Below are 24516 nucleotides of genomic sequence, written 5' to 3'. Positions count from 1 at the left end.
TCCTACTAGAAAAGGGGATAGAAGGGTATAGATAGAAGAGTACTATGCAGGTCCTGGACCTGTTGGGCCGCCGCGTGAGCGGACTGCTGGGCGCGATGGACCTCGGGTCTGACCCAGCGGAGGCAATGCTTATGTTCTTATGTTTTTTTGTTTTCTATTAACTGATGGTATATGAGCAGTAAGCCATAGACTGCAGCCTGACATGTAAGCAGCAGGAATCTTGAGTTCATCTAGCATACAATCAGCAGTAACCTTAAGGGTTTTTTTGTATTTAAGCTACCAAAGTAACCTTAAACTGATGGCGTGATACAAGTGGCGTGCGACATACAAGCTGGTGATATGCAAGCAGCAAGCAGTTTGTTTAATAATTTCCAACATACCATAAAAGCGGCCAGCAGTTTGTTTAGTAATCCAAGCATACCTGCAAACAATTCTTTGAAATTATTTAATAGTTCTAGTTAATTCTAGCAGTTCATTTAAGTTTTAGCATACATGCTGCAATGGTATCTTTAAGCTGATGGTATACAAGCAACAAGCAGATCATTTAGTAATCCTAACATATCTGTAAACAGTGACCTTATGTTAAAGTGCTGCATTATTTTAAGTTGTTAGCAGTAGGCATGCTGTAGCAGTTTAGGTGGGAGAACTAGCCTACAGGCTATAAGCAGTTACCTTGCGTTATCATGGTTCACCCAAAGTTTGCACAAAGGCCCGCCTTTGGTGGGAGGCCACTGGTGGTATAGGCTTACCTGTGGGGAGATGCCTGCCAGTTCCCTTTTCTCATTCGTCTAGTTGGCTATAGTGCAGTGGTGCCCAGAGGAATAGAGAAAGAGCCCCCAGGTGCCTCTTGGCTGCATGATTAGCTTTGTCCTTTGGGGGGGAAGGGTGATGGTCTGCCAGATTGCCCTTCCCTCTCCCTGCAATTCTGTTCTGTGGCTGGGCTTGGGAGTTCCCTTGCAGGCCTCGGCCATGCTCCCACTGGAAGGTCCACTTCTCTCTCCTCCATATGGTATCTGATGGTAGGGGGGGGCTCTCCGCTGCTTAGTTGGCCCATCCCAGTGGAGAGAGGGTGCAATGCTCTTTCCTCAAATACATCCAGTCTAAATATTAAATGAGTTCCCATGTTTGCCAAGACTTAACCCTAAACGAAGGCAATGGGTACATTAACCTGCACAAAGCAAAAGGTACAATACTAGCCATCTCACTGGGCAGACTAGAAGGGCCTTGCGGTTATTATCTATTGTCATTTACTACATTACTATGACTCTTCAGATGTCTAGTTGTGTATTCCACCAGGTAATAAGTGAGATGCATGCACACCAGGTTCCATAAACATCCTCAATTTATCATTGCAATCTATTATACAATCAAGGCAATGGAGCCTAATCATAGTAACATAACATAGTACCGCAAGGAAGATGGAGTCCATAGAAAAAGCCTGGACCCTACTCAAGGGCACAGTGCACGAAGCAAAGAACCTGTGCGTCCCCAAGTTCAGGAAAGGGTGCAAAAAAAAATAGAACAAAAAACCCAGTGTGGATAACAAATGCAGTGAAAAAGGTGATAAGTGATAAGAAGGCATCATTCAAAAAATGGAAAAAAGACCAGACAGAGGACAACCAAAAGGAGCATAAAAAACACCAAAAGGAGTGTCACCAAGTGGTTAGGAAAGCAAAAAGAGAGTATGAAGAGAGACTGGCAGGGGAAGCAACAAACTTCAAATCATTCTACAGGTACGTCAAGGGGAAGCAACCAGCTAGGGAGGAAGTGGAACCCCTGGATGATGGAGACAGAAAGGGAGTGGTAAAAGAGGAAAAGGAGATAGCGGACAGGTTAAATGAGTTCTTCACGTCAGTTTTCACAAGGGAGGACACAACCAACATTCCGGAACCCGAGGAGATCGTAAAAGGAGATCAGGATGAAAATCTAGTCCAACTAAAGGTGAGCAAGGTGGATGTACTCAGGCAGATAGACAGGCTAAAGAGCGACAAATCGCCAGGTCCGGACGGCATTCACCCAAGGGTACTCAAGGAACTGAGGAACGAAATAGCTGAGCCACTTCAACAGATATGCAACCTATCCTTAAAAACTGGAGAGATTCCGGAGGACTGGAAAATAGCAAATGTCACGCCCATCTTCAAGAAAGGCTCAAGGGGAGACCCGGGAAACTACAGGCCAGTGAGCTTGACCTCGGTCCCGGGAAAGATGATGGAAGCGCTGATTAAAGACAGCATCTGGGAACACATCGAAAACAATGGGCAGCTAAAGTCGAGCCAGCATGGCTTCTGCAAGGGCAGGTCATGCCTCACAAAATTATTATACTTCTTTGAGGGGGTAAACAGCCAGATGGATAAAGGGGAATCCATAGACATCATTTACCTTGACTTCCAAAAAGCCTTCAAACAAGGTACCCTGTTTCCCCGATGATAAGGCAGGGCCATCAAATAAGACAGCCCCCCATTTTTAGAAAAAAATGTAAAATAAGGCACCCCCCCGCAAATAAGCCACCCACCGATACCTGCGCTTACCCGAATCGGGTGGTACGGTGGGTGACTCCGTGTGGTCCCTCCGTCTACCGTATTTGCCTCCATGGCTGCGTGCCGCGCCTCGTCATGAAGTGAAGAGGAGGAAGTGACAGGACTGCAGCGCGCGCACGTGACTCCGCGCAAGGAAACACAGGCAGCTTCCCTCATCCCTCCCTAACGGAGACTGCAGGAGTTTGTTCACGGCCAGAACATCCAAAAGTGAGACACGCAGACAGGTTTCTTTTGCTGTGAGCAATACCACTTACTGTATATAAAGCCTGTTTAAAATGCATACGGTATATAAACAATGGTTTCACATTGTCAAGTCCCCTCTGATGCTGCACTACAGAATAATCTCTTTACTGTGTTTCCCTGATGGAGAACATTGGGGACATTAAATGGTACAATATATGGTATGATGGATAAAGCTGGCCATACATGGTACGATTTTTCGGCCTACCGATTCTTCAGCCGTCAAATAAGACAGCCCCCCCTTTTTAGAAAAAAATGTAAATAAGGCATCCCCCTGAAAATAAGCCCTAGAGCATATTTTGGACTTCCAAAAAAAATAAGACACTGTCTTACCATCGGGGAAACAGGGTACCACATGAAAGACTGCTAAGGAAGCTATGGAACCATGGGGTGCAAGGGGTGGTCCACCGATGGATCAAAAACTGGCTGGCGGACAGGAAACAGAGGGTTGGAGTAAAGGGCCATTACTCGGATTGGAAATGGGTCACGAGCGGAGTTCCGCAGGGGTCGGTGCTGGGACCGCTTCTGTTCAATATATTTATTAATGACCTGGAGGCAGGAACAATATGTGAGGTTATTAAATTTGCGGATGACACTAAACTATACAGCAGGGTCAAAACCATGGAGGACTGCGAAGACCTCCAAAAAGATCTGACAACGCTGGAAGATTGGGCCAAAAAGTGGCAAATGAGCTTCAACATAGGGAAATGCAAGGTCATGCATGTTGGGAAGAAGAACCCGATGTTCACTTACAAGATGGGGGGATCACCGCTAGGGGTGAGCAACCTTGAAAGAGACCTGGGAGTGATGGTGGACACAACATTGAAGGCGCCGGCGCAGTGCGCCACAGCCTCAAGGAAAGTGAACAGAATGATCATTAAGAAAGGTATCACGACCAGGACGAAGGAAGTCATCCTGCCACTGTATCGTGCAATGGTGCGCCCACACCTGGAGTACTGTGTCCAGTACTGGTCGCCGTACTTCAAGAAGGATATGGCGGTACTTGAGAGAGTCCAGAGAAGAGTAGCCAATAAAGGGTATGGGGGACCTCTCATATACTGACAGACTGAAAAAGCGAGGGCTTTTCTCGCTGGAAAAGCGACTACTTAGAGGAGACATGATAGAAAAAGTGGACAGGGACAGATTTTTCAAACTATGGGGAACCACAAGTACAAGGGGGCACTCGGAGAAATTGAGAGGGGAAAGGTTTAGAACAAATGCCAGGAAGTTCTTTTTCACCCAGAGGGTGGTGGATACATGGAACGCGCTACCGGAGGATGTGATAAGCAGAAGCACGTCTTCAAAGAAGGTCTGGACAGGTACCTGGAGAACAAAGGGATTGAGGGGTACAGATAAGAGTAGAGGTAAGGTTATAGGGATAGGATTAGAGGTAATTTGTAAAATTAGTCAGAGACCACTGTTCAGGCAGTGGGCCTGATGGGCCGCCGCGAGAGTGGACCGCTGGGCGAGATGGACCTCTGGTCTGACTCAGCGGAGGCAACTTCTTATGTTCTTATGACGGCAGATAAAGACCCGAATGGTCTATCCAGTCTGCCCAACCTGATTCAATTTTAATTTTTTAATTTTTTTCATCTTAGCTATTTCTGGGCAAGAATCCAAAGCTTTACCCTGTACTGTGCTTGGGTTCCAACTGCTGAAATCTCTGTTAAGACTTACTTTAGCCCATCTACACCCTCTCAGCCACTGAAGCCCTCCCCAGCCCATCCTCCACCAAACGGCCATATACAGACACAGACTGTGCAAGTCTGCCCAGTACTGGCCTTAGTTCAACATTTAATCTTATTTTCTGATTCTAGATCCTTTGTGTTCATCCCACGCTTCTTTTAACTCAGTCACAGTTTTACTCTCCACCACCTCTCGCGGGAGCGCATTCCAGGCATCCACCACCCTCTCTGTAAAGTAGAATTTCCTAACATTGCCTTTGAATCTACCACCCCTCAACCTCAAATTATGTCCTCTGGTTTTACCATTTTCCTTTCTCTGAAAAAGATTTTGTTCTACGTTAATACCCTTCAAGTATCTGAACGTCTGAATCATATCTCCCCTGTCTCTCCTTTCCTCTAGGGTATACATATTCAGGGCTTCCAGTCTCTCCTCATACATCTTCTGGCGCAAGCCTCCTATCATTTTCGTCGCCCTCCTCTGGACCGCCTCAAGTCTTCTTATGTCCTTCGCCAGATACGGTTTCCAAAACTGAACACAATACTCCAAGTGGGGCCTTACCAATGACCTGTACAGGGGCATCAACACCTTCTTCCTTCTACTGACTACGCCTCTCTTTATACAGCCCAGCATCCTTATGGCAGCAGCCACTGCCTTGTCACACTGTTTTTTCACCTTTAGATCTTCGGACACTATCACCCCAAGGTCCCTCTCCCCGTCCGTGCATATCAGCTTCTCTCCTCCCAGCATATACGGTTCCTTCCTATTATTAATCCCCAAATGCATTACTCTGCATTTCTTTGCATTGAATTTTAGTTGCCAGGCATTAGACCATTCCTCTAACTTTTGCAAATCCTTTTTCATATTTTCCACTCCCTCTTCGGTGTCTACTCTGTTACAAATCTTGGTATCATCTGCAAAAAGGCACACACTTTTCCTTCTAACCCTTCAGCAATGTCACTCACAAACATATTGAACAGGATTGGCCCCAGCACTGATCCCTGAGGGACTCCACTACTCACCTTTCCTTCCTTCGAGCGACTTCCATTAACCACCACCCTCTGGCGTCTGTCCGACAGCCAGTTTCTGACCCAGTTCACCACTTTGGGTCCTAACTTCAGCCCTTCAAGTTTGTTCAACAGCCTCCTATGAGGAACTGTATCAAAGGCTTTGCTGAAATCCAAGTAAATTACATCTAGCATATGTCCTTGATCCAGCTCTCTGGTCACCCAATCAAAAAATTCAATCAGGTTCGTTTGGAACGATTTACCTTTTGTAAAGCCATGTTGCCTCGGATCTAGTAACCCATTAGATTCAAGGAAATACACTATCCTTTCTTTCAGCAACACTTCCATTATTTTTCCAACAACTGAAGTGAGGCTAACCGGCCTGTAGTTTCCTGCTTCATCCCTTTGACCACTTTTATGAATAGGGACCACATCCGCTCTCCTCCAATCCCCAGGAATCACTCCCGTCTCCAGAGATTTGTTGAACAAGTCTGTAATAGGACTCGCCAGAACCTCTCTGAGTTCCCTTAGTATCCTGGGATGGATCCCATCTGGTCCCATCGCTTTGTCCACCTTCAGTTTTTCAAGTTGCTCATAAACACTCTCCTCCGTGAACGGCGCAGAATCTACTCCATTTTCTCGTGTAACTTTGCCAGACAATCTCGGTCCTTCTCCAGGATTTTCTTCTGTGAACACAGAACAGAAGTATTTGTTTAGCACATTCGCTTTCTCCTCATCACTTTCCATATATTGGTTCCCAGCATCTTTTAGCCTGGCAATTCCATTTTTCATCTTCCTCCTTTCACTAATATATCTGAAAAAATTTTTGTCTCCCTTTTTTACATTTTTAGCCATTTGTTCTTCCGCCTGTGCTTTCGCCAGACGTATCTATCTCTTGGCTTCTTTCAGTTTCACCCTGTAGTCCTTTCTGCTCTCCTCTTCTTGGGTTTTTTTTATATTTCACGAACGCCAACTCTTTTGCCTTTATTTTCTCAGCCACTAGGTTGGAGAACCATATCGGCTTCCTTTTTCTCTTGGACAATTGGGAATAAAGATCAATAATAGCTTAGTTTTTTATTCCCATTATAAACGCCAACTGGATTAGAAGCTCAGATACAGAAGCGAGTTAAATCAGACAAAAAGAAAATCCAATATACAAAGTGCAGCATAAGGAAGAACTATAAAAATACCAAAATACATAATGTGAAATAGTTATTGGATTCAATCAGAAAATAAAGAGGCAAATGTGCAAAGTAGAAGAGGACAGAACCCCAAAATAAAAGCCCTTCCAACAGAACCACGATACATACCTGAAATGTCTCTCAGAAATTCCATCCAGTAACTCAGGCAGCTCACAAGTCGGAACACACAAGACATCCCCAAGCTGAACCAATCTGCAGAAAAAATAAACACACAGAAGGGTGGTCAAGAACAAGAAGTTAGTAACAGACCACTCAGATGAAAAAGGGATTATGACTTATCCCGGATCTGGTTATGTGCAAGTTTTTAATTAGTAATATTACAGGTAGGTTAGTAGAAAAGGTCTGCCCTTTTGTAAGCAACACAGAAATCCATAAAAAGGGATATGCTGATTTTGGCAGAACAGATTTGAAGGCACACAAATAGATCATACATTTGGGACACAAACTCAACAGTACATGCGAGATGACTGAAACAGGAAAGAGCTCGGCAAATGACCCTAAATCTGAATGAGTGAGGTGATCAAAGTTGTTAAATCACAAGAGGGTTGTGAGAACTGCAAAAGGACTTTCTGAGACTGGGAAGAGGAAACCAAACTATGCCTGCACATTAGGAGTCACTGGCCAAAAAAAGGATATAGATGTCATCAGTGATACTATTAATCCCTTTTTTTTAATCTGTTGCTATTTGTTACCTATTAAATTTCAAACTGATTTTTTTCAAACTTTCAGTTTTGGCTCATACAGCCGGGAGATGAACTTCGGATTCCTGAATCACGGAGAGACACTACAGGGACTACAGGGACCAGACGGACTCCACTTGACCAACAGAGGTAAGAACGTCTTCGGACACCGACTAGCCCACCTACTTCGAAGGGCTTTAAACTAGGTAAGTTGGGGGTAGGTACCCACTTTTACACCGGAGCAGTAAGTAACAATCCTGATGTGGCGAACCAAAACTCCGCTTCTAAGTCTAAGGTAAGTACCCTTACTGCAAAAGAATTGCTAGGAGACACTTTAACTCAAATGGGTGGCTCTCTGCATGAGCTTAGTAAACAAAAAGAGTGGAGAGCTATGTATGTTAACGCACACAGCCTAGGGAATAAATTTCTAGAACTGGAAACAGAAATAGTTAATGCAGACCTAGACGTAGTAGCAATTTCAGAAACATGGTTCACAGACTCTCATGGGTAGGATATAAATATACCAGGATACAACCTGCTTCGCCAAGACAGAGAGGGTAAGTTAGGAGGAGGGGTAGCACTTTACATCAAAGAAAGCATCAAGACAACCAGAATCACGGATATCAAGTATACTGGGGAATCCATCTGGGTAAACCTGGCCAGAGGCGGAGAAAAATGCCTGTATCTTGGTGTGGTGTACAGACCTCCAAGACAATCGGAGCACAAGGACATTGAATTAATTGAAGACATTGAGAATAATAATAATAATAATTTTATTCTTATATACCGCCATACCCAGCGAGTTCTAGGCGGTTTACAATAAATTAGATTAGGATCCGCATAGACTTGTAGATTTACAACAAATTTATCGGATTTACAACAACTGTCGCCAAACTTGGCAGATGAAAAAGGGAAATTTACAACAAATTTAGCCAACTTCGTAGATGAAGAGGGCAGAATTACAACAAATTTATCGGATTTACAACGGATTTGGTCAGACTTGGTGGATGAGGAAGGAAGTGGGTAGGAGAAGCAGGGGGAGATAGGAGCTATCGTGAAGGAGAAGAGTCGGGTAAGGGGCCCTGAGATTATCTGAAGGGTCGGTTAAGGGTCTTGTTTGCTGAAAAGGTAGGTTTTGAGTGATTTTCTGAAGTCGAGGTAGGTGGGGGCCTCGAGTATCATTTGGGCTAGCCATGGGTTCATCTTGGCTGCTTGGAAGGCGAGGGTTTTATCTAGGAATCTTTTGAGTTGACAAAGCTTTAGCGAAGGGAATGTGAACAGCTGAATTCTGCGGGATTTCTTGTTGGTGCAGTGAAGATTTAAGTGGGGAGTGATGTATCTTGGCGAAAGACCATTTATCGATTTGTAGCATATGCATGCGAATTTGAAAAGAACTCTGGATTCGAATTGCAGCCAGTGAAGTTGGTTGTAGTATGGGGTGATGTGTTCCCATTTCTTCAGGCCATAGATGAGGCGAATGGCGGTGTTTTGGATCGTTTTTAGTCTCCTGGTGATTTTCTTTGTGGCGCTCAGATAGATAATGTTGCAGTAGTCCAGAATGCTGAGAATGGAGGATTGTACTAGTAGACGGAAGGAGGTGTCACCTTACGGGGAGACGTTGTTCTGTTGGGAGACTTTAACATGCCTGATGTAGATTGGAACACACTCTCAGCGACTACTTGTGATAGCAGGAGGATATTAACGTCCATGAAGGGAGTACGGCTCAAACAATTGGTATTAGAGCCCACTAGGGCCCAGGCCATCCTGGACCTGGTACTTACGAACGGGGAAAGCGTCTCAGAGATCTCGGTGGGAGAACCGCTAGCCACCAGTGACCATAACATGGTATGGTTCAACCTTAGGAAAGGCTTCCCTAGATCACAAACAAAAACAAGGGTACTCAATTTCCGGGGCACTGACTTCACACGCATGGGAGACTTCGTCCATCTGACGTTTCAGGTTCAAGAAGTAACGGATAATGTGGAGGTTATGTGGTCAACTTTGAAATCGACCCTTCATGAGGCAACTATCCGCTACATAAAATCAGTAACTAAACAACAAAGAAAAAAGAAACCCCAATGGGTTAAGAAAGGGGACAAATCCTTCTTCAGGTACATTAGCGACAGGAAAAAGAACGCAGACAGGATAGTACACCTTAGAACGCCAGACGGGAATTATGTGGAAACAGATTCTGAAAAAGCCAAACTACTGAACGATTACTTCTGTTCAGTCTTTACCTGCGAGGCACCAGGGCACGGGCCACGGCTGGAAGCAAAGGAAAGCAAGGAAAACCCATTTCTGAATTTTGAGTTCACACCAGCTGATGTTTACAGAGAACTTTCAAGACTCAAGGTGAACAAAGCCATGAGACCGGACAATTTGCACCCAAGAGTGTTCAGAGAGCTGTGCGATGTTCTGGCGGAACCGTTAGCCATGCTCTTCAATCTCTCCCTAAGTACGGGGAGAGTCCCCCTGGACTGGAAAACAGCTAATGTCGTTCCTCTGTACAAAAAAGGTTGCAAAGCAGAGGCTGCAAATTACAGACCAGTGAGTCTCGCATCAATAGTGTGTAAACTCATGGAAACTCTACTTAAAGGTAAATTAGACACAATAATGGATGAAGGGAATCTAAGGGATCCCTGTCAACATGGATTCACCAGAGGCAGGTCATGCCAATCCAATCTTATAAGCTTCTTCGATTGGGTGACAGGAAAGCTAGACTCGGGAGAGTCTCTGGACATAGTGTACTTGGATTTCAGTAAAGCTTTCGACAGTGTCCCACACCGACTATTAAACAAGATGAAATTGATGGGTTTAGGTGAGAAACTAACTGCATGGGTCAGTGATTGGCTGAGTGGAAGACTTCAGAGGGTGGTGGTCAATGGCACCCTCTCTGAGACATCAGAGGTGACTAGCGGAGTGCCGCAGGGCTCAGTCCTGGGACCATCCCTTTTCAACATATCCATAGGGGACTTGACCCGGGGGCTTCAGGGTAAAGTAGCACTGTTCGCTGACGACGCCAAACTGTTTAACATAGTAAGTGAAAGCAACCTCAAGGATAGTATGACACAAGATCTGATCACGTTGGAAAACTGGTCCTCGACATGGCAGCTAGGCTTCAACGCTAAAAAATGTAAGGTCATGCATCTCGGCAGCAGAAATCCATGCAGAACATACTCCTTGAATGGAGAAACACTAGCTAGGACTTCAGAGGAACGGGACTTGGGGGTAATCATCAGTGCAGACATGAAGGCTGCCAAACAAGTAGAGAAGGCCTCATCAAAGGCAAGGCAAATGATGGGATGTATCAATAGAAGCTTCGTCAGCCGTAAACCTGAAGTCATAATGCCACTCTACAGAACCATGGTGAGACCCCATCTGGAATACTGTGTGCAATTCTGGAGGCCACATTACTGGAAAGATGTGCTTTGAGCTGAGTCGGTCCAGCAGATGGCCACTAGGATGGTCGCGGGACTCAAGGGTCTCTCATACGAAGAAAGACTGCGCAAACTGCAGCTCTATACCCTAGAGGAGCGCAGGGAAAGGGGTGACATGATTGAGACATTTAAATACGTCACGGGTCGTGTCGAGGTGGAAAACGATATATTCTTTCCCAAGGGACCCTCGGTCACAAGGGGGCACCCGCTCAAACTCAGAGGAGGGAAATTTAGTGGTGACACCAGGAAGTATTTCTTCACAGAAAGGGTGGTAGATCACTGGAACAGACTTCCGGTGCAGGTGATCAAGGCCACCAGCATGCTCGACTTTAAGAATAAATGGGACATCCACGTGGGATCCCTACGAGGGTCGAGTTAAGGAACTAGGTCATTAGCATTCAGACTTAATGGGGTGGGTCAATAGAGTGGGCAGACTTGATGGGCTGTAGCCCTTTTCTGCCGTCATCTTTCTATGTTTCTATTATCACCAGGTGCAATTATACTTACCAATTTTGGTTCTTCTATATATACCCGAAGGGCATTAGCAGATTGTTCCACCAGTGGCAAAGGCACAGTACAAGATAACTTATAAGAGTGCCCTTTTACAGCAAGTGCCCTGTCCTTGAAACCAGCTCCCACTTAATAGGTGGAAATTTCTTCCAATCTTCCTCTATGGAAGGATTCAATTGTTGAGCATGATTGTCCTCCCTTTATATACTACAGTTATCACCTATTCAGCTGTTCAAGATATTCCCTCTCTGCATATAAACTTATCTCTAAATTTTTACGAAGCCCTGAACCTCATTTCACTTTCTGGTGGGATCCAAGAGGTCTGGGGGTTTGGGTCTTGCAGACAAGCAGAAAGTATAACCAGGCATGTCTACTTTGGTATCTTGGGGACTGGGTTATGGATCAAAACTTGCATTGGTTATGAACTAGCATACTACCACCCTTGGCATCTGAATTCTCTCTTATAGGCACCTTTCCCAAACATCTGTATTCAAGTAAATTGATTGGTTCTTTATGGGACATATAGTGAATCTTGGTCAGGTTATTGTGGGGTCTTCTTGAAATGACTGACCAATTGCCAATACAAGGAAATCTTCCTTTTTTTCCCAGGTACAATCTAAGTTTTAGGAGATGAGCTCAAGGGGGAATGATCTTACTATCTCATATACTGAAGGGTGGAAAATTATAAACCTAGGTAGCTTTACAACAAAAGGGGGTGACAATGTTACAAACTGCTGCTTCCTTCTCCACACCAAGTTCAGAGGCATTCACTCCGAGTCCACCTTCGAGTTAAGGCCCCAAAATCTGGAACTGTCTCCCAACCTGCTTAAGTCAGATCCCTTCCTACCTTAAATTCAGGAAGGCACTAAAAACACATCTTTTCTCATTATAGTCCAACACTGAAGCTCTATGCTGCACAATCCATAATGTTCCTATTGTAAACCTTATTAATCATATAAGACAGATACTAGACAGCGGCTGTGACGTTGTTTTGTCTTCCTTAGCTATGTCCTGGATCATAATATCTTGCTACAACGCCTAGAACAGGGGTGCCCACACTTTTTGGGCTTGCGAGCTACTTTTAAAATGACCAAGTCAAAATGATCTACCAACAATAAAAACACTAAACATATACCACCTCTTTTACTAAGGTGTGCTAGCCGATTTAGCGAGCGCTAAGTGCTAATGCGCCCATTATATTCTTTGGATGCATTAGCATTTAGCACATGCTAAATTGGCTAGCACGCCTTAGTAAAAGACCCCCCATATTTATTTATTATATATACTGTGTGCACCTCTTCTGTCCTCCAGACCTCGTTCCATTCCCTAATCAACATCTCTCTCTGTCCCTCCAGGAGTCCAACTTTTCTTCCACTCTCCTCCACCCCTATTGGCAACATGTCTCCCTCTCTCTCTCTCTCCTCTGTTATGATCATGCATCTCTCTGTTCTTCCTTAGGGTCTTTCCTCCTGTCTGCACCTTCCATATCCCAACATCTGCCTCCCCTTTGTTTCAGGTTTCTCCTTCTTTCTATCTTCCTTCTGCTAACATTTTGAGTCCTCCCACCTTTGGTCAAGGTCTTTGTCTCTCTCACTCTGTCTTCCCCCACCCCAGGGCCTGGAATCTCTCTTTCCTCGGTTCGGGGTATTTCCCCTCTCTAACCACTCTACTAGAACAGGATCTGTCTTCCCCCTCCCTTTTCGTTCATGGCTTTTGGTTCAAAGCTGCTTTCCCCCTCCCCTCCTTAAGGTCCTTTTGTCTCCCCCCCCCTGATCCAGCATCTCTAAGGCAACCCCCATCCCACCGGGGCCCTCGCTATGGGCACAGCCTTACCTCTTGATTGCAACTTCAGCTAATTCCCCTTTATGCCTCTGAAACTAGACAAAACAGTAGCAAACTTAAAATGAATACATTTTAAAGTGCTCAGCAAACGGATGCCACAGGCAGCTAGGAAGGCACTCTGGGGGCCTTACTGGGAAGAGTACTTCCCTAAATGCTATGTTTCAACAAGAGGATAGATGAGGGTACAGACTTACTCTCTCAGTTTATCTTCAAACTGTCCTCGTCTCCATTCTTCCCTCTGGGCTTAACTACCGTGTTTCCCCGATGATAAGGCAGGGCCATCAAATAAGACAGCCCCCCATTTTTAGAAAAAAATGTAAAATAAGGCACCCCCCCCCCCCCCGCAAATAAGCCACCCACCGATACCTGCGCTTACCCGAATCGGGTGGTACGGTGGGTGACTCCGTGTGGTCCCTCCGTCTACCGTATTTGCCTCCATGGCTGCGTGCCGCGCCTCGTCATGAAGTGAAGAGGAGGAAGTGACAGGACTACAGCGCGCGCACGTGACTCCGCGCAAGGAAACACAGGCAGCTTCCCTCATCCCTCCCTAACGGAGACTGCAGGAGTTTGTTCACGGCCAGAACATCCAATACAGGTAATGAAATTCTGTTTTTTTTCAACAATAACTGTGTACTGTAGTCTTCTTCATGGGTAAATAAGGCATCCCCCCGAAAATAAGCCCTAGAGCATATTTTGGCCTTCCAAAAAAAATAAGACAGTGTCTTACCATCGGGGAAACAGGGTACCATAGCTCAAAGATAATTACGGCAGCCTGCAGAGCAAACGTAGCAGGCTGCCGTTGGCCTCTGTAGCATGTTCTCTCTGCAGCGCTCCCGCACCTCCTGAAATGTCAGGGGCGGGACCGTGGCAGAGGGAACGTGCTACAGAGACCAACTACAGCCTGCTACGTTTACTCTGCAGGCTGCCGTAATTAACTTTCATCTGTGATAGGTCCAGAGTGAAGAACGGAGGACGCTGAGTATGTCATCTGAGTAAGACAGCTGGGCGCTCACCTAAATTAGCTGGGCAGAGTGCCCAGCTAAAAGATGCTAAACACACTAGGGAGAAGACTGGCTCAGGGATCTACCGGCATTGCCTTTGCGATTGACCGGTAGATTGCGATCGACGTTTTGGGCACCCTTGGCCTAGAAGATCTACAAGTTACTAGTTTTGCTCTTAAGTGGTTTAAGTCGTACCTGACTGATCGTACTTACTTAGTCAATTATTCCAATACCTTCTCTCATCCGTATCCAATGAATTCAGGTGTATTGCAGGGTTCCATTTTAGGTCCAACATTGTTCAATATTTTTCTTGCGCCGCTCATCTCATTCTCCAGTCTCTGAGCTTTACATTCTACATTTATGCTGATGACATTCAGCTTAATTTTCCCCTAGATACACATTCTCTTACATCCTATTCATTAATTTCTGCAAAGCTGGACATTATTGCAGATTGGCTTACGATAAATAAGCTCAAGATTAACTCTCAAAAGACAGCAGTGTTGCTTTTTTCCCCAAAGAATCTACCTGAAAATGCTTTATATTTCACTAGGAAAGGAGTCTCCCTACAATTTTTCATCTAAAACCAAAATTTGGGGTGTAACAATAGATAACACTCTAAGCTTTCATTCACATATTTCTACGTTGGTTTCTTCATCTTTCTACACTCTCCGTCAAGTTTGATCCATCCGCTCATTTCTTCAACAAAGTTCATTCCCTTTTCTAATACACTTCCTTGTCTTGAGCAAACTTGATTATTGCAATTTCGTTCTCATTGGACTCCCAAAATATCAATTACATTGTTTACAATTAGTCCAGAACACTGCAGTAAGATTATTTCATCACTTTTCTAAGTTTGATAACATCACACCGCTTCTAAAATGGAAAAGATTAATAAGAGAGCAGGAAACAGTGAAGAGAAGTTTTTCTTTAAAAGTCTGTTTTGTAAAGCTCTTGAGAGATTGACACCCTGTATGCGAGACTTTTTGTCTTATTTATCTTTTCCATTTGGCTTCCTGATGAAGATTTGAAATGTTCCTGATGAACATTTCAAATGTTCCTGCCTGGCTTTTAAGATCATTCACGGCATCCTCCCTCCCCTTATCCACTATCTTTCAACTCCTCCAGTCCTGACTCCTCCAGAACTGCCCAAAGGTATAAACTAGCCTTCCCCTCTCTACGCAGCATCCACTATGCAGGCAAACTGGGAAAATCCCTTCTCTTCAAAATCACAGGTCTTTGGAACGACCTCACCATCCCGTTGCGGAACCTGGGCTCCCTTCAATTATTCCGCAAACAACTGGAAACTTGGCTTTTCACCAAATTGTAACTCTATCCTCCCCCCTTTTTTCTCCTCCCTTCTACACATAAGTTCATGTAAACCTTTTTCTTCTTTTCTACCTATTATTTAAGTTCTTGTAAACCGTGTCGAGCTCCATACTCATGGAAATGATGCGGTATATAAACTTAAGGTTTAGATTAGATTAGAAACATGGCACGTCAAGGCCAAAGAATTATAACCAAAGATAAGTTTTTCTCAACTTTATTTCATTACTGGACACTTAGGGCTCCTTTTACTAAGGTGCGCTAGCGTTTTTAGCACATGCTGAATGAAAAATACTTTCTTTATAATGTCACTGGGGTACTAATAGTTAAATACTAGTGGAAGTCAGAAAAATATTAGAGTTCAAACAAAAGAACTGTCTTCTCATTCAAATTGGTAACCAAACTTCAGGATTGCAACCGTCACGTTTGAAAGTCACTCAGAGGTATAGAGTTCTTCAAGAAGAGAGTTGCGCCCTCTAGTGATGAACCAAAGTATACTTTTCAGTCGTTGCAACTTTATTAGTGCTGGTTACGCTCCAAGTTTGATTACAAAAATAAATAAATAAATAAATGTCTTTACAGTCTTTCAAACACTTGTATGAAAATACTTTGTTTTTTCTTATCTTTACAAATCTTTTCAAATGAACATCGCTCTGTGAGAAAATTGAGAGCAGCTTGATAATTCAGTTTATAACAGGTTCGGGGTCTCTACGTGGCCCCGTTTCGATTCCTTCTTCAGGAGACCCTATTATATGTAAACTGAAAAACCTTTTCAATGCTGATAGAATGCTTCAAGTTTGCGATGTGGTAACATTGTCAAAAGAACGCTGTCGGTGCTGAGAATTTAAACTGTCAGAGAAAACATAGCATCAGCTGTCCGGTTTAAAAGAGTACACAGCTGATGCTATGTTTTCTCTGACAGTTTAAATACACCATGCGCCCCCTCCCCCAGTACCTTTTTTAAATGGCGGTGGTCCAGCATGGACGGCTGCTTCTTTGCAGAGCGACGCACAAAACAGGAGCGTGACCTTTGCGCTTCCTGCCTGGTCCCACGCTGTTCTGCAATTGGTTGCAGTCAGTTACTGACTGCAGCCAATCACAGAGCGGTGCAGAAAGTGCAAAGGTCATGCTCCTGCATTGTGCGTCGCTCTGCAAAGGCAGTTGTCCACCAGGATACCACGCTGGACCATCACCACTTTAAAAAGGTATGGGGGGGGACTTCGGGCTGCTTCTTCGGGTGGCTTTGGGCTACAGGCTTCCCAGCACCAGACGCATCTATGTGTAGAGGAGGAAAAACCAAGAAGAAAAAAATTCTGAACCAAATTTTTTTTCTTGGTTTTTCCTCCTCTACAGGTGGGTGCATCTTATGGTCCGAAAAATACGGAACTTTATCATCATCCCCTAGATCCATATTAAAAGCTTAAGATTTTCAATAGTATTTTAAACTTACTCTGTCTGGATATAATGAAGGTCATTCCACAAAGGGGCCAGGTGCAAAAAATGCTTTTGCTCTTCTTGAAACTCATTTTAATTCAAGCTGTGGCCCTTTCAAGGGGCTCAAGTAAATCCAAGCCAGGGTGTTCTGCACAGCTGGCAATTAGGTTAAGAAACTTTGAACATTTTGCTTAATCATCACTTCCAGCATATGTGCCCTTAAACATTTTAAAATGCAGCTATATTAATTTGTGCAATTTAAAAAAAAACTTTTTTTTTTTGTTTAAACAATGGTGTGGTGTATATAAGAGAAGTTTTTGGGGGTTTCTGTTGGGTTTTTTATGTTTTCCAAAACTTTTATTAGATTATCAGTGCAATACAAAATGAAATAAAGCTAGAAACATGAACATAATGCTGTGAGAGCTGGCTGAAGGCTGAGACCCCAGAGTTTGCTGCTATATTCAGCCCTTTTTTCTTAGCTGGATTTTGTGTGTGTTTGATAGTCACTTAGGGCTCCTTTTACGAAACCGCAGTAGCGGTTTAACGCACGTAATAGCGCGCGCTAAACCGCAGGACGCGCTAGCCACTACCGCCTCCTCTTGAGCAGGCAGCAGTTTTCGGCTAGCGCAGGGGATAGCACGTGATTATAAGTCGCGCGTGTTAAAGCCGCTATCGCGGCTTCGTAAAAGGAACCCTTAATGTTCCAGTCTGGGAATGTTACATATTTTCACAGGCCGAGATGCCTATCTCTCTGTTGGAAGCTGACCTTGGAGTTTGGAAGTAGTGGTACAGATGTTCACTGTAATCCTCTTTGATGTTGTATGTAGGTGAGGCCACTATCTCTATGTATAGTTCCTTGGCAACCGGTGGGATGGACAAAGAAGAATGACTTTCTTTCATCTCATTTTTTTCCATAAAAAGCTCCCCACAGTATCTCTGTTAGAGGAAGAAAACAGTCATTAGCTTCTGACCATATTGTGCAAAGCTGAACCTACAACTCAACAGAGGCAATTAGAAGAATTTATCAGCAATTAAAGCATGAATTAAGAGCAGGCAGAACATAAGATTTAGCACAGCACTTAACTCAGACTGGGATTATTCTCCACTGAAACTGATGGTATAATTGCAAGTTATCACATAAAATGAAATAAAATGTACAACATCCTGCAGAATCTCCCCCCAAACAATATTTTCCTGTTTTTTTAAAACATCTTGGTTTTTACACACAAAATTATATCAGATATTACTGGAGGCGCTAGGGGATTGCTTCCTGGAACAAATGGTAAGAGAGCCGACAAGAGGCAACGCCACCTTGGACTTGGTCCTAAATGGCCTCACGGGATCGACAAAAGAAGTAGAAGTCACGGTCCCACTCCCACTGGGGATGAGCGATCACAACATGATCAACTTTAAACTTGACATCGGGAAACGTACCAAAACCTTAAACTTTAAAAAGGGTAAATACGATCACATGAGAGTCATGGTAGCACAATGGCTCAGGAAAAAGGTGGACAAACTGAAAAATACTATCACGGAAGCACAAAATCTTTACATTCCGCGGATTACCAAAGAAAGGCGAACTAAAGGCAAAGGAGAACCGGCATGGCTTACCAGACAGGTGAAGGAAGCCATAAAAGAAAAGGACTCTTTCAAAAAATGGAAATGCACGAAAACAACCGAAGCTTGGAACAAAAATAAAGATGATCAGAAGAAATGTCACAAGGCAGTGAGGGATGCAAAAAAGGACTATGAGGAGAAAATAGCACAAGAGGCCAAAAACTTCAAGCCCTTCTTTAGATACGTAAAAGGGAAAAAACCAGCAAAAGAGGTGGTGGGACCCCTAGACGAACAGGGAAGAAAAGGGTACATCAAGGAAGACAACAAATTGCAGACAGACTAAATTCCTTCTTCGCGTCCATCTTTACGAAGGAGGATACCGCAACAATACCAGAAGCAGTGGAAGTGTTTAAAGGAGTAATAGAAGACAGCCTCCCACAGTAGAAGTGGACTTGGACCAGATATACTACCAGATTGACAAACGTAAGAGTGACAAATCCACTGGACTGGATGGAATTCACCCAAGAGTCTTTTAGAACTGGACAGATACCGGACGACTGGAAGATAGCGAATGTCACGCCAATTTTCAAAAAAGGATCGAGAGGAGAACCGGTCAACTACAGACCTGTGAGCCTTACGTCTGTCCCTAGAAAGATGGATAAAGCACTGATTAAAGATAGCATAGTCCAGCACTTGGATATACACGACCTGATGAAAGCCAATCAACATGGCTTCAGGAAAGGGAAATCACATTTAACGAATTTACTTCAATTTTTTGAGACCGTGAACGAACAAATTGACAGTGGAGAACCGGTGGACATAATATACTTAGACTTCCAGAAAGCGTTCGACAAAGTTCCACACGAAAGACTTCTCAGGTAACTACAAAGCCATGGAATAGAGGGGGATGTACAAAGATGGATAGGCAAATGGTTGGAAAACGGAAAACAGAGAGTGAGCATAAATGGGAAGTTCTCCGACTGGGAGAAAGTGACTAGTGGTGTACCCCAGGGCTCGGTACTTGGGCCGATCTTATTTAATATTTATATCAGTGACCTAGAAGAAGAAACATCCAAGTGAGATCATCAAGTTTGCAGATGACACAAAGCTATGCTGGGCAATCAGATCGCAGAAGGATAGCGAGGAACTCCAGAGTGACTTGTGTCAGTTAGAGAAATGGGCAGAGAAAGCGAAGTTACTTACCTGTAATGGGCGTTCTCTGTGGACAGCAGGATAAGTCAGCCACACTTTTGGTGACGTAATCTACGTTCCCAATTCGGACTTGCTCTCCCAGAGCTCAGGTGAGGCTTTTGGGAGCCTCATCTGAGCATGTGCAGGTAGCCCTATATATACCTGTGTTGATCCTCACTAATCCAGTGATTTCCCTAGCTTGAGTCTTATTGCAGTGTTACCCCTTAGGGGAGGAGGGAGGGTCAGTGTGGCTGTCTTATCCTGCTGTCCACGGTGAACTCCCGTTACAGGTAAGTAACTTCGCTTTCTCCATGGACAAGCAGTATAAGTCAGCCCCACTTTTGGTGACTCTCCAGCTGCGGGGTGCAGAGGGTGTAGAGGACGGGGTCCCCCTCGGAGGTGGTCCCCTCTGCGTCTCCTGCCTACTTTCTGTTTCCGCAAAGGCAGGACCCGGCAACGAGAAAGGCCTGAAGTAAGCAAGAGCAGCAAGTTGTAAGCTTCCCTCTGTTGCTGACCTTTGGGAGATAGGTCAGCGACGAAGGGAAACTTGCAACTTGCCTTTGTCTGTAGCAAATCTGCCGGGTGTGTGAGACGGGGGGGAGGGTGAATGGGAGGAGAAATGCTGCTGTACCCAATTAGAGGGGGAGGAGGAAGATAAATGCTGTTGCTTCTGCTGTACCTAATTGGGGTGGGGGGTTAAGAGAAATGCTGCTGCTGCTGTACCCAATAGGGGGAGGTGGAAGAGTCATGCTGCTGCACCCAATTAGGGAGGAGGGTGAAGAGAAATGCTGCTTCTGCTGTACCAAATTGGGGGGAGGAAAGAGAAATGCTGATGATACTGCTGTACCCAATGGGGGGAGGGGAAGAGAAATGCTGCTGCACCCAACTGGGGAGAGAGAGGGAAGGAGGGAGAAGGAAGATCAGGAAAAGGAGGAAAGAGATGCAAAGACCATGGGAGGGAGGGAAAGGAGATACCATACCATGGAGTGGAAGAGAGAGATGTCAGGGCATATGGGGGGGGGGGGGAAGCAGGGCCGGATTAAAGGATAGGCTCAGTAGGCACAGGCCTAGGGCCTAAAATGGTCAGGGGGGGCCCGCCAGTGCTGTGCTTTGGGGCCTCACCCTTGCTGGATTCGCTGGCAGCAGCAGCAGCCTCATCATCATCCTGGGCACCCCCGCCAACCCAATCCGACCCTCCTATCTCTCCCTCCTTCCCTCATCAGTGATGTGCCAGAGGGAATCATGGCAGGAGAAAGCCCTGAAGCACCCTGCTTAGAGTAGAGAAGTGCTGTTTAGAGTCTCGTGATGGGAGGGAGGGAGAGATAGGAGGGTTGTGGGGGGGGGGGGAGAGTAGCAGTCTGCCCCGGGTGCTCGGCCGGGCATCATGAACTTCTTTGGCTAGCAACAGCATTTACAATCCACTGCTGTTGCCAGCTTCAAGCCTTCCTCTCTGCCGGGTCCTGCCTACTTCTGTTTCTATGAAGGCAGGACCCAACAGAGAAGAAGGCCCGAAGCTGGCAACAGCAGCGAATTGTGAATGCTGCTGCCTGAAGAAGTTCATGACGCCAGGCCTTGGGTGACAGAAGGAGGAAAGGGAGCAGAGGGGGAGAGATTTGCTGCACCCAACTGGAGGGAGAAAGAAGATGAGGGAGGGAATGAAACGAGATGCCAGGGATTGGAGGGAAGAAGGAAAGTATGCCAGACCAAGGGAAAAGGAAGGGGGAAAGGAAGGAAAAGATGTCAGAGCATGGAGGGGGAGGGAGAGATGGAAGAAAAGGAAAGAAGTGAGATGCCAGAGAATCAGGGAAGGGAAGATACCAGACTGTGGGGTGCGAAGGAAAGAAAGGAGAAGAGAGAGTTGCCAGAGCATAGGGGACGGGGTGCTGACAGAGAGAGAAAAATGGAGAGGTGGCAGAGCTGAAATCAATCATGTACAAAGGAGAAGAGAAGGGGCACAAGATAGACAGTTTATTGAAGGAGCATAAAAAGAGGAAGATGCCATATGGAACGGGGAGAGGGCGGACAGTGGATGGAAGGGGCTGATGCTGCATGGAAAACAGAGCGGACAGATGCTGGCTAGAAAGAAGAGTGAAGACAAGTTGATTAAAGCAGAAACGACAAAAGGTAGAAAAAAATGTTTTTGTTGCTTTGTGTAGAATCAAGTAGTATTGTATCTATTGATTAAAGTTTATAAATAGAAAATGGAAATAAGGCAGTTTTTTGGAGACTAAACCCTTTCCTCAGGTCAGGACAGGATACCATAACAGCAGGGGTGCCCAAATGATCGAGCACAATCGACCAGTAGATCGCAAAGGCAAATAGCTCAAACAGGAATATCCCCACTGAGACATAACAAAAATATAACATGGAGGGCTATGTACGTCAACGCACACAGTTTAGGAAACAAGATCCTGGAATTGGAAACAGAAATAAGGAATGCCGACCTGGATGTGGTGGCGATATCCGAAACCTGGCTCACAGACTCCCACGGGTGGGACATGGTCATACCGGGTTACAACTTGCCTCGCCGGGACAGAGAGGGTAGGAAGGGAGGGGGTGTAGCATTATATACTAAAGATGACATTAAGGGCACGAGAATCTCAGATGTCCAGTATACTGGGGAATCCCTTTGGGTTAATTTGGCCAGAGGGAAGGACAAATGCTTGTATCTTGGCGTAATTTACAGACCCCCAAGACAACAGGATGACCTGGATATGGAAATAATCGAAGATATAGAAAATATCACCTTGCGTGGGGACACAGTATTGCTAGGTGACTTCAACATGCCTGATGTGGATTGGGTTACACTTACCTCTGCTTCCGGCAGCAGCAGGAGGCTATTAAACTCTATGAAAGGAGCAAGCCTCAGGCAACTGGTGTTGGAACCGACAAGGGATCAGGCAATACTGGACCTGATACTTACCAATGGAGAAAGTGTCACAGAGGTCTCGGTGGGCGACACATTGGCCTCCAGTGACCACAACATGGTATGGTTCAATATCAGGAAAGGTTTCACTAAATCTACTACACTAACCAAAGTCCTCAAATTCCAAAGAAATGGGAGACTTCGTTCACCAGGTGCTACAAAGCCAAGAAGAAACCGATAACGTGGAAGACATGTGGTCGACTTTGAAAGCAACCATACAAGAAGCAACAAACCGCTATGTAAAATCAGTAAGTAAATGGCGAAGGAACAATAAGCCACAGTGGTTTACTGCGGAGATCTCAGACCTGATCAAGGAGAAGAAAAAAGCATTCATCTCTTACAAACAATCAGGGAAGCAGGACTCTAGAGCAGACTACCTGGCCAAATCAAAAGCCGTCAAAACAGCAGTCAGGGAGGCTAAATTCCTCATGGAGGAGTCTCTAGCAAAGAACATCCAGAAGGGAGATAAATCCTTCTTCAGGTATATCAGTGATAGAAGAAAAAACTCAGGCGGGATTGTACGTCTTAGGAAACCAGACGGAGACTATGTGGAAAAGGATTCGGAAAAAGCCCAACTATTAAATGAATACTTCTGCTCAGTCTTCACCCGAGAAGCGCCAGGGCTCGGCCCTCAGCTACAGACAAGGGTTGGCTCAGTTGACCCGTTTAGTAACTTTGAGTTTACGCCCAGCAGTGTCTACGGTGAGCTGTCAAAGCTCAAGGTTAACAAAGCAATGGGGCCGGACAACCTGCACCCCAGGGTGCTTAGGGAGCTGAGTGATGTCTTGGCGGAGCCACTGCCCGCGCTCTTCAACCTCTCCCTTAGTACAGGCAGCGTCCCGTTGGACTGGAGGACGGCTAACGTCATTCCACTCCACAAGAAAGGCTCAAAGATGGAGACAGCAAACTACAGACCAGTGAGTCTAACATCGATAGTGAGCAAACTAATGGAAAATCTAATCAAACACCAATTAGATAAGATCCTGGATGAGGAGAATCTACGGGATCCCCGACAACATGGATTTACTAAGGGGAGATCCTGCCAATCCAACCTGATCAGCTTCTTTGACTGGGTAATGGGGAAGCTGGATATTGGGGAGTCCCTGGACATCGTGTACCTGGACTTTAGCAAAGCATTCGATAGCGTACCACACCGCAGGTTACTGAGCAAGATGAGTTCTATAGGATTAGGTAACACATTGACGAAATGGGTTGGGAGCTGGCTTGGAGGTAGGCTCCAAAGGGTGGTGGTGAATGGCACCCCCTCCGAAATGACGGAGGTGATTAGTGGAGTACCATAGGGCTCAGTCTTGGGCCCAATCCTATTCAACATCTTTATAAGAGACTTGGCAGAAGGGCTTCGAGGTAAAATAACATTATTCGCCGATGACGCCAAACTGAGTAATGTAGTGGGCAAATGCACAACAGACGAAGATTCAGTGCCCGACAACATGATGCACGACCTACTCCTACTGGAGCGATGGTCTAGGACATGGCAACTCAACTTCAATGCCAAAAAATGCAAAGTTATGCACCTGGGCAGCCAGAATCCATGCAAGTCTTATACCCTTAATGGCGAGATCCTAGCAAAAACGGTAGCAGAACGAGACTTGGGGGTAATCGTCAGTGAGGACATGAAGTCTGCCAATCAAGTGGAGCAGGCTTCGTCCAAGGCAAGACAAATCATGGGCTGCATACGAAGGGGTTTCGTCAGTCGTAAGGCGGAAGCATTATGCCATTGTATAGATCCATGGTGAGGCCCCACCTGGAATACTGTGTGCAATTCTGGAGGCCGCATTATCGCAAGGATGTGCTGAGACTGGAGTCGGTGCAAAGAATGGCCACCCGGATGGTCTCGGGACTCAAGGATCTACCATACGAAAAACGGCTTGACAAATTACAGCTATACTCGCTCGAGGAGCGCAGAGAGAGGGGGACATGATCGA

General features: G+C 45.3%; 1 protein-coding gene across 2 annotated transcripts in view; it reads right to left on the bottom strand.

The window, feature by feature from the left end:
- PEX6 (peroxisomal biogenesis factor 6) overlaps window positions 1–24516 on the bottom strand; it is a 369373-nt gene that overhangs the window by 332613 nt on the left and 12244 nt on the right. For both annotated transcript variants that reach the window (XR_004538689.1, XM_033936158.1), the window contains exons 2-3: window positions 17663–17832; window positions 6778–6861 (exon numbers count right to left, since the gene is read on the bottom strand). Coding sequence is in view for 1 of the 2 variants with exons in the window: in XM_033936158.1 (XP_033792049.1) it covers window positions 6778–6861; window positions 17663–17832 (254 nt within the window). In the remaining variant the exon portion in view is untranslated. The remainder of the gene's footprint in view (window positions 1–6777; window positions 6862–17662; window positions 17833–24516) is intronic.

This window comes from Geotrypetes seraphini, chromosome 3 (genome assembly GCF_902459505.1).
Source record: "Geotrypetes seraphini chromosome 3, aGeoSer1.1, whole genome shotgun sequence".
In the NCBI taxonomy this organism is placed as follows: domain Eukaryota; kingdom Metazoa; phylum Chordata; class Amphibia; order Gymnophiona; family Dermophiidae; genus Geotrypetes; species Geotrypetes seraphini.
The sequence above is the reverse complement of the archived record's forward strand: the minus strand, read 5'-3'. Positions and strand labels throughout refer to the sequence as shown.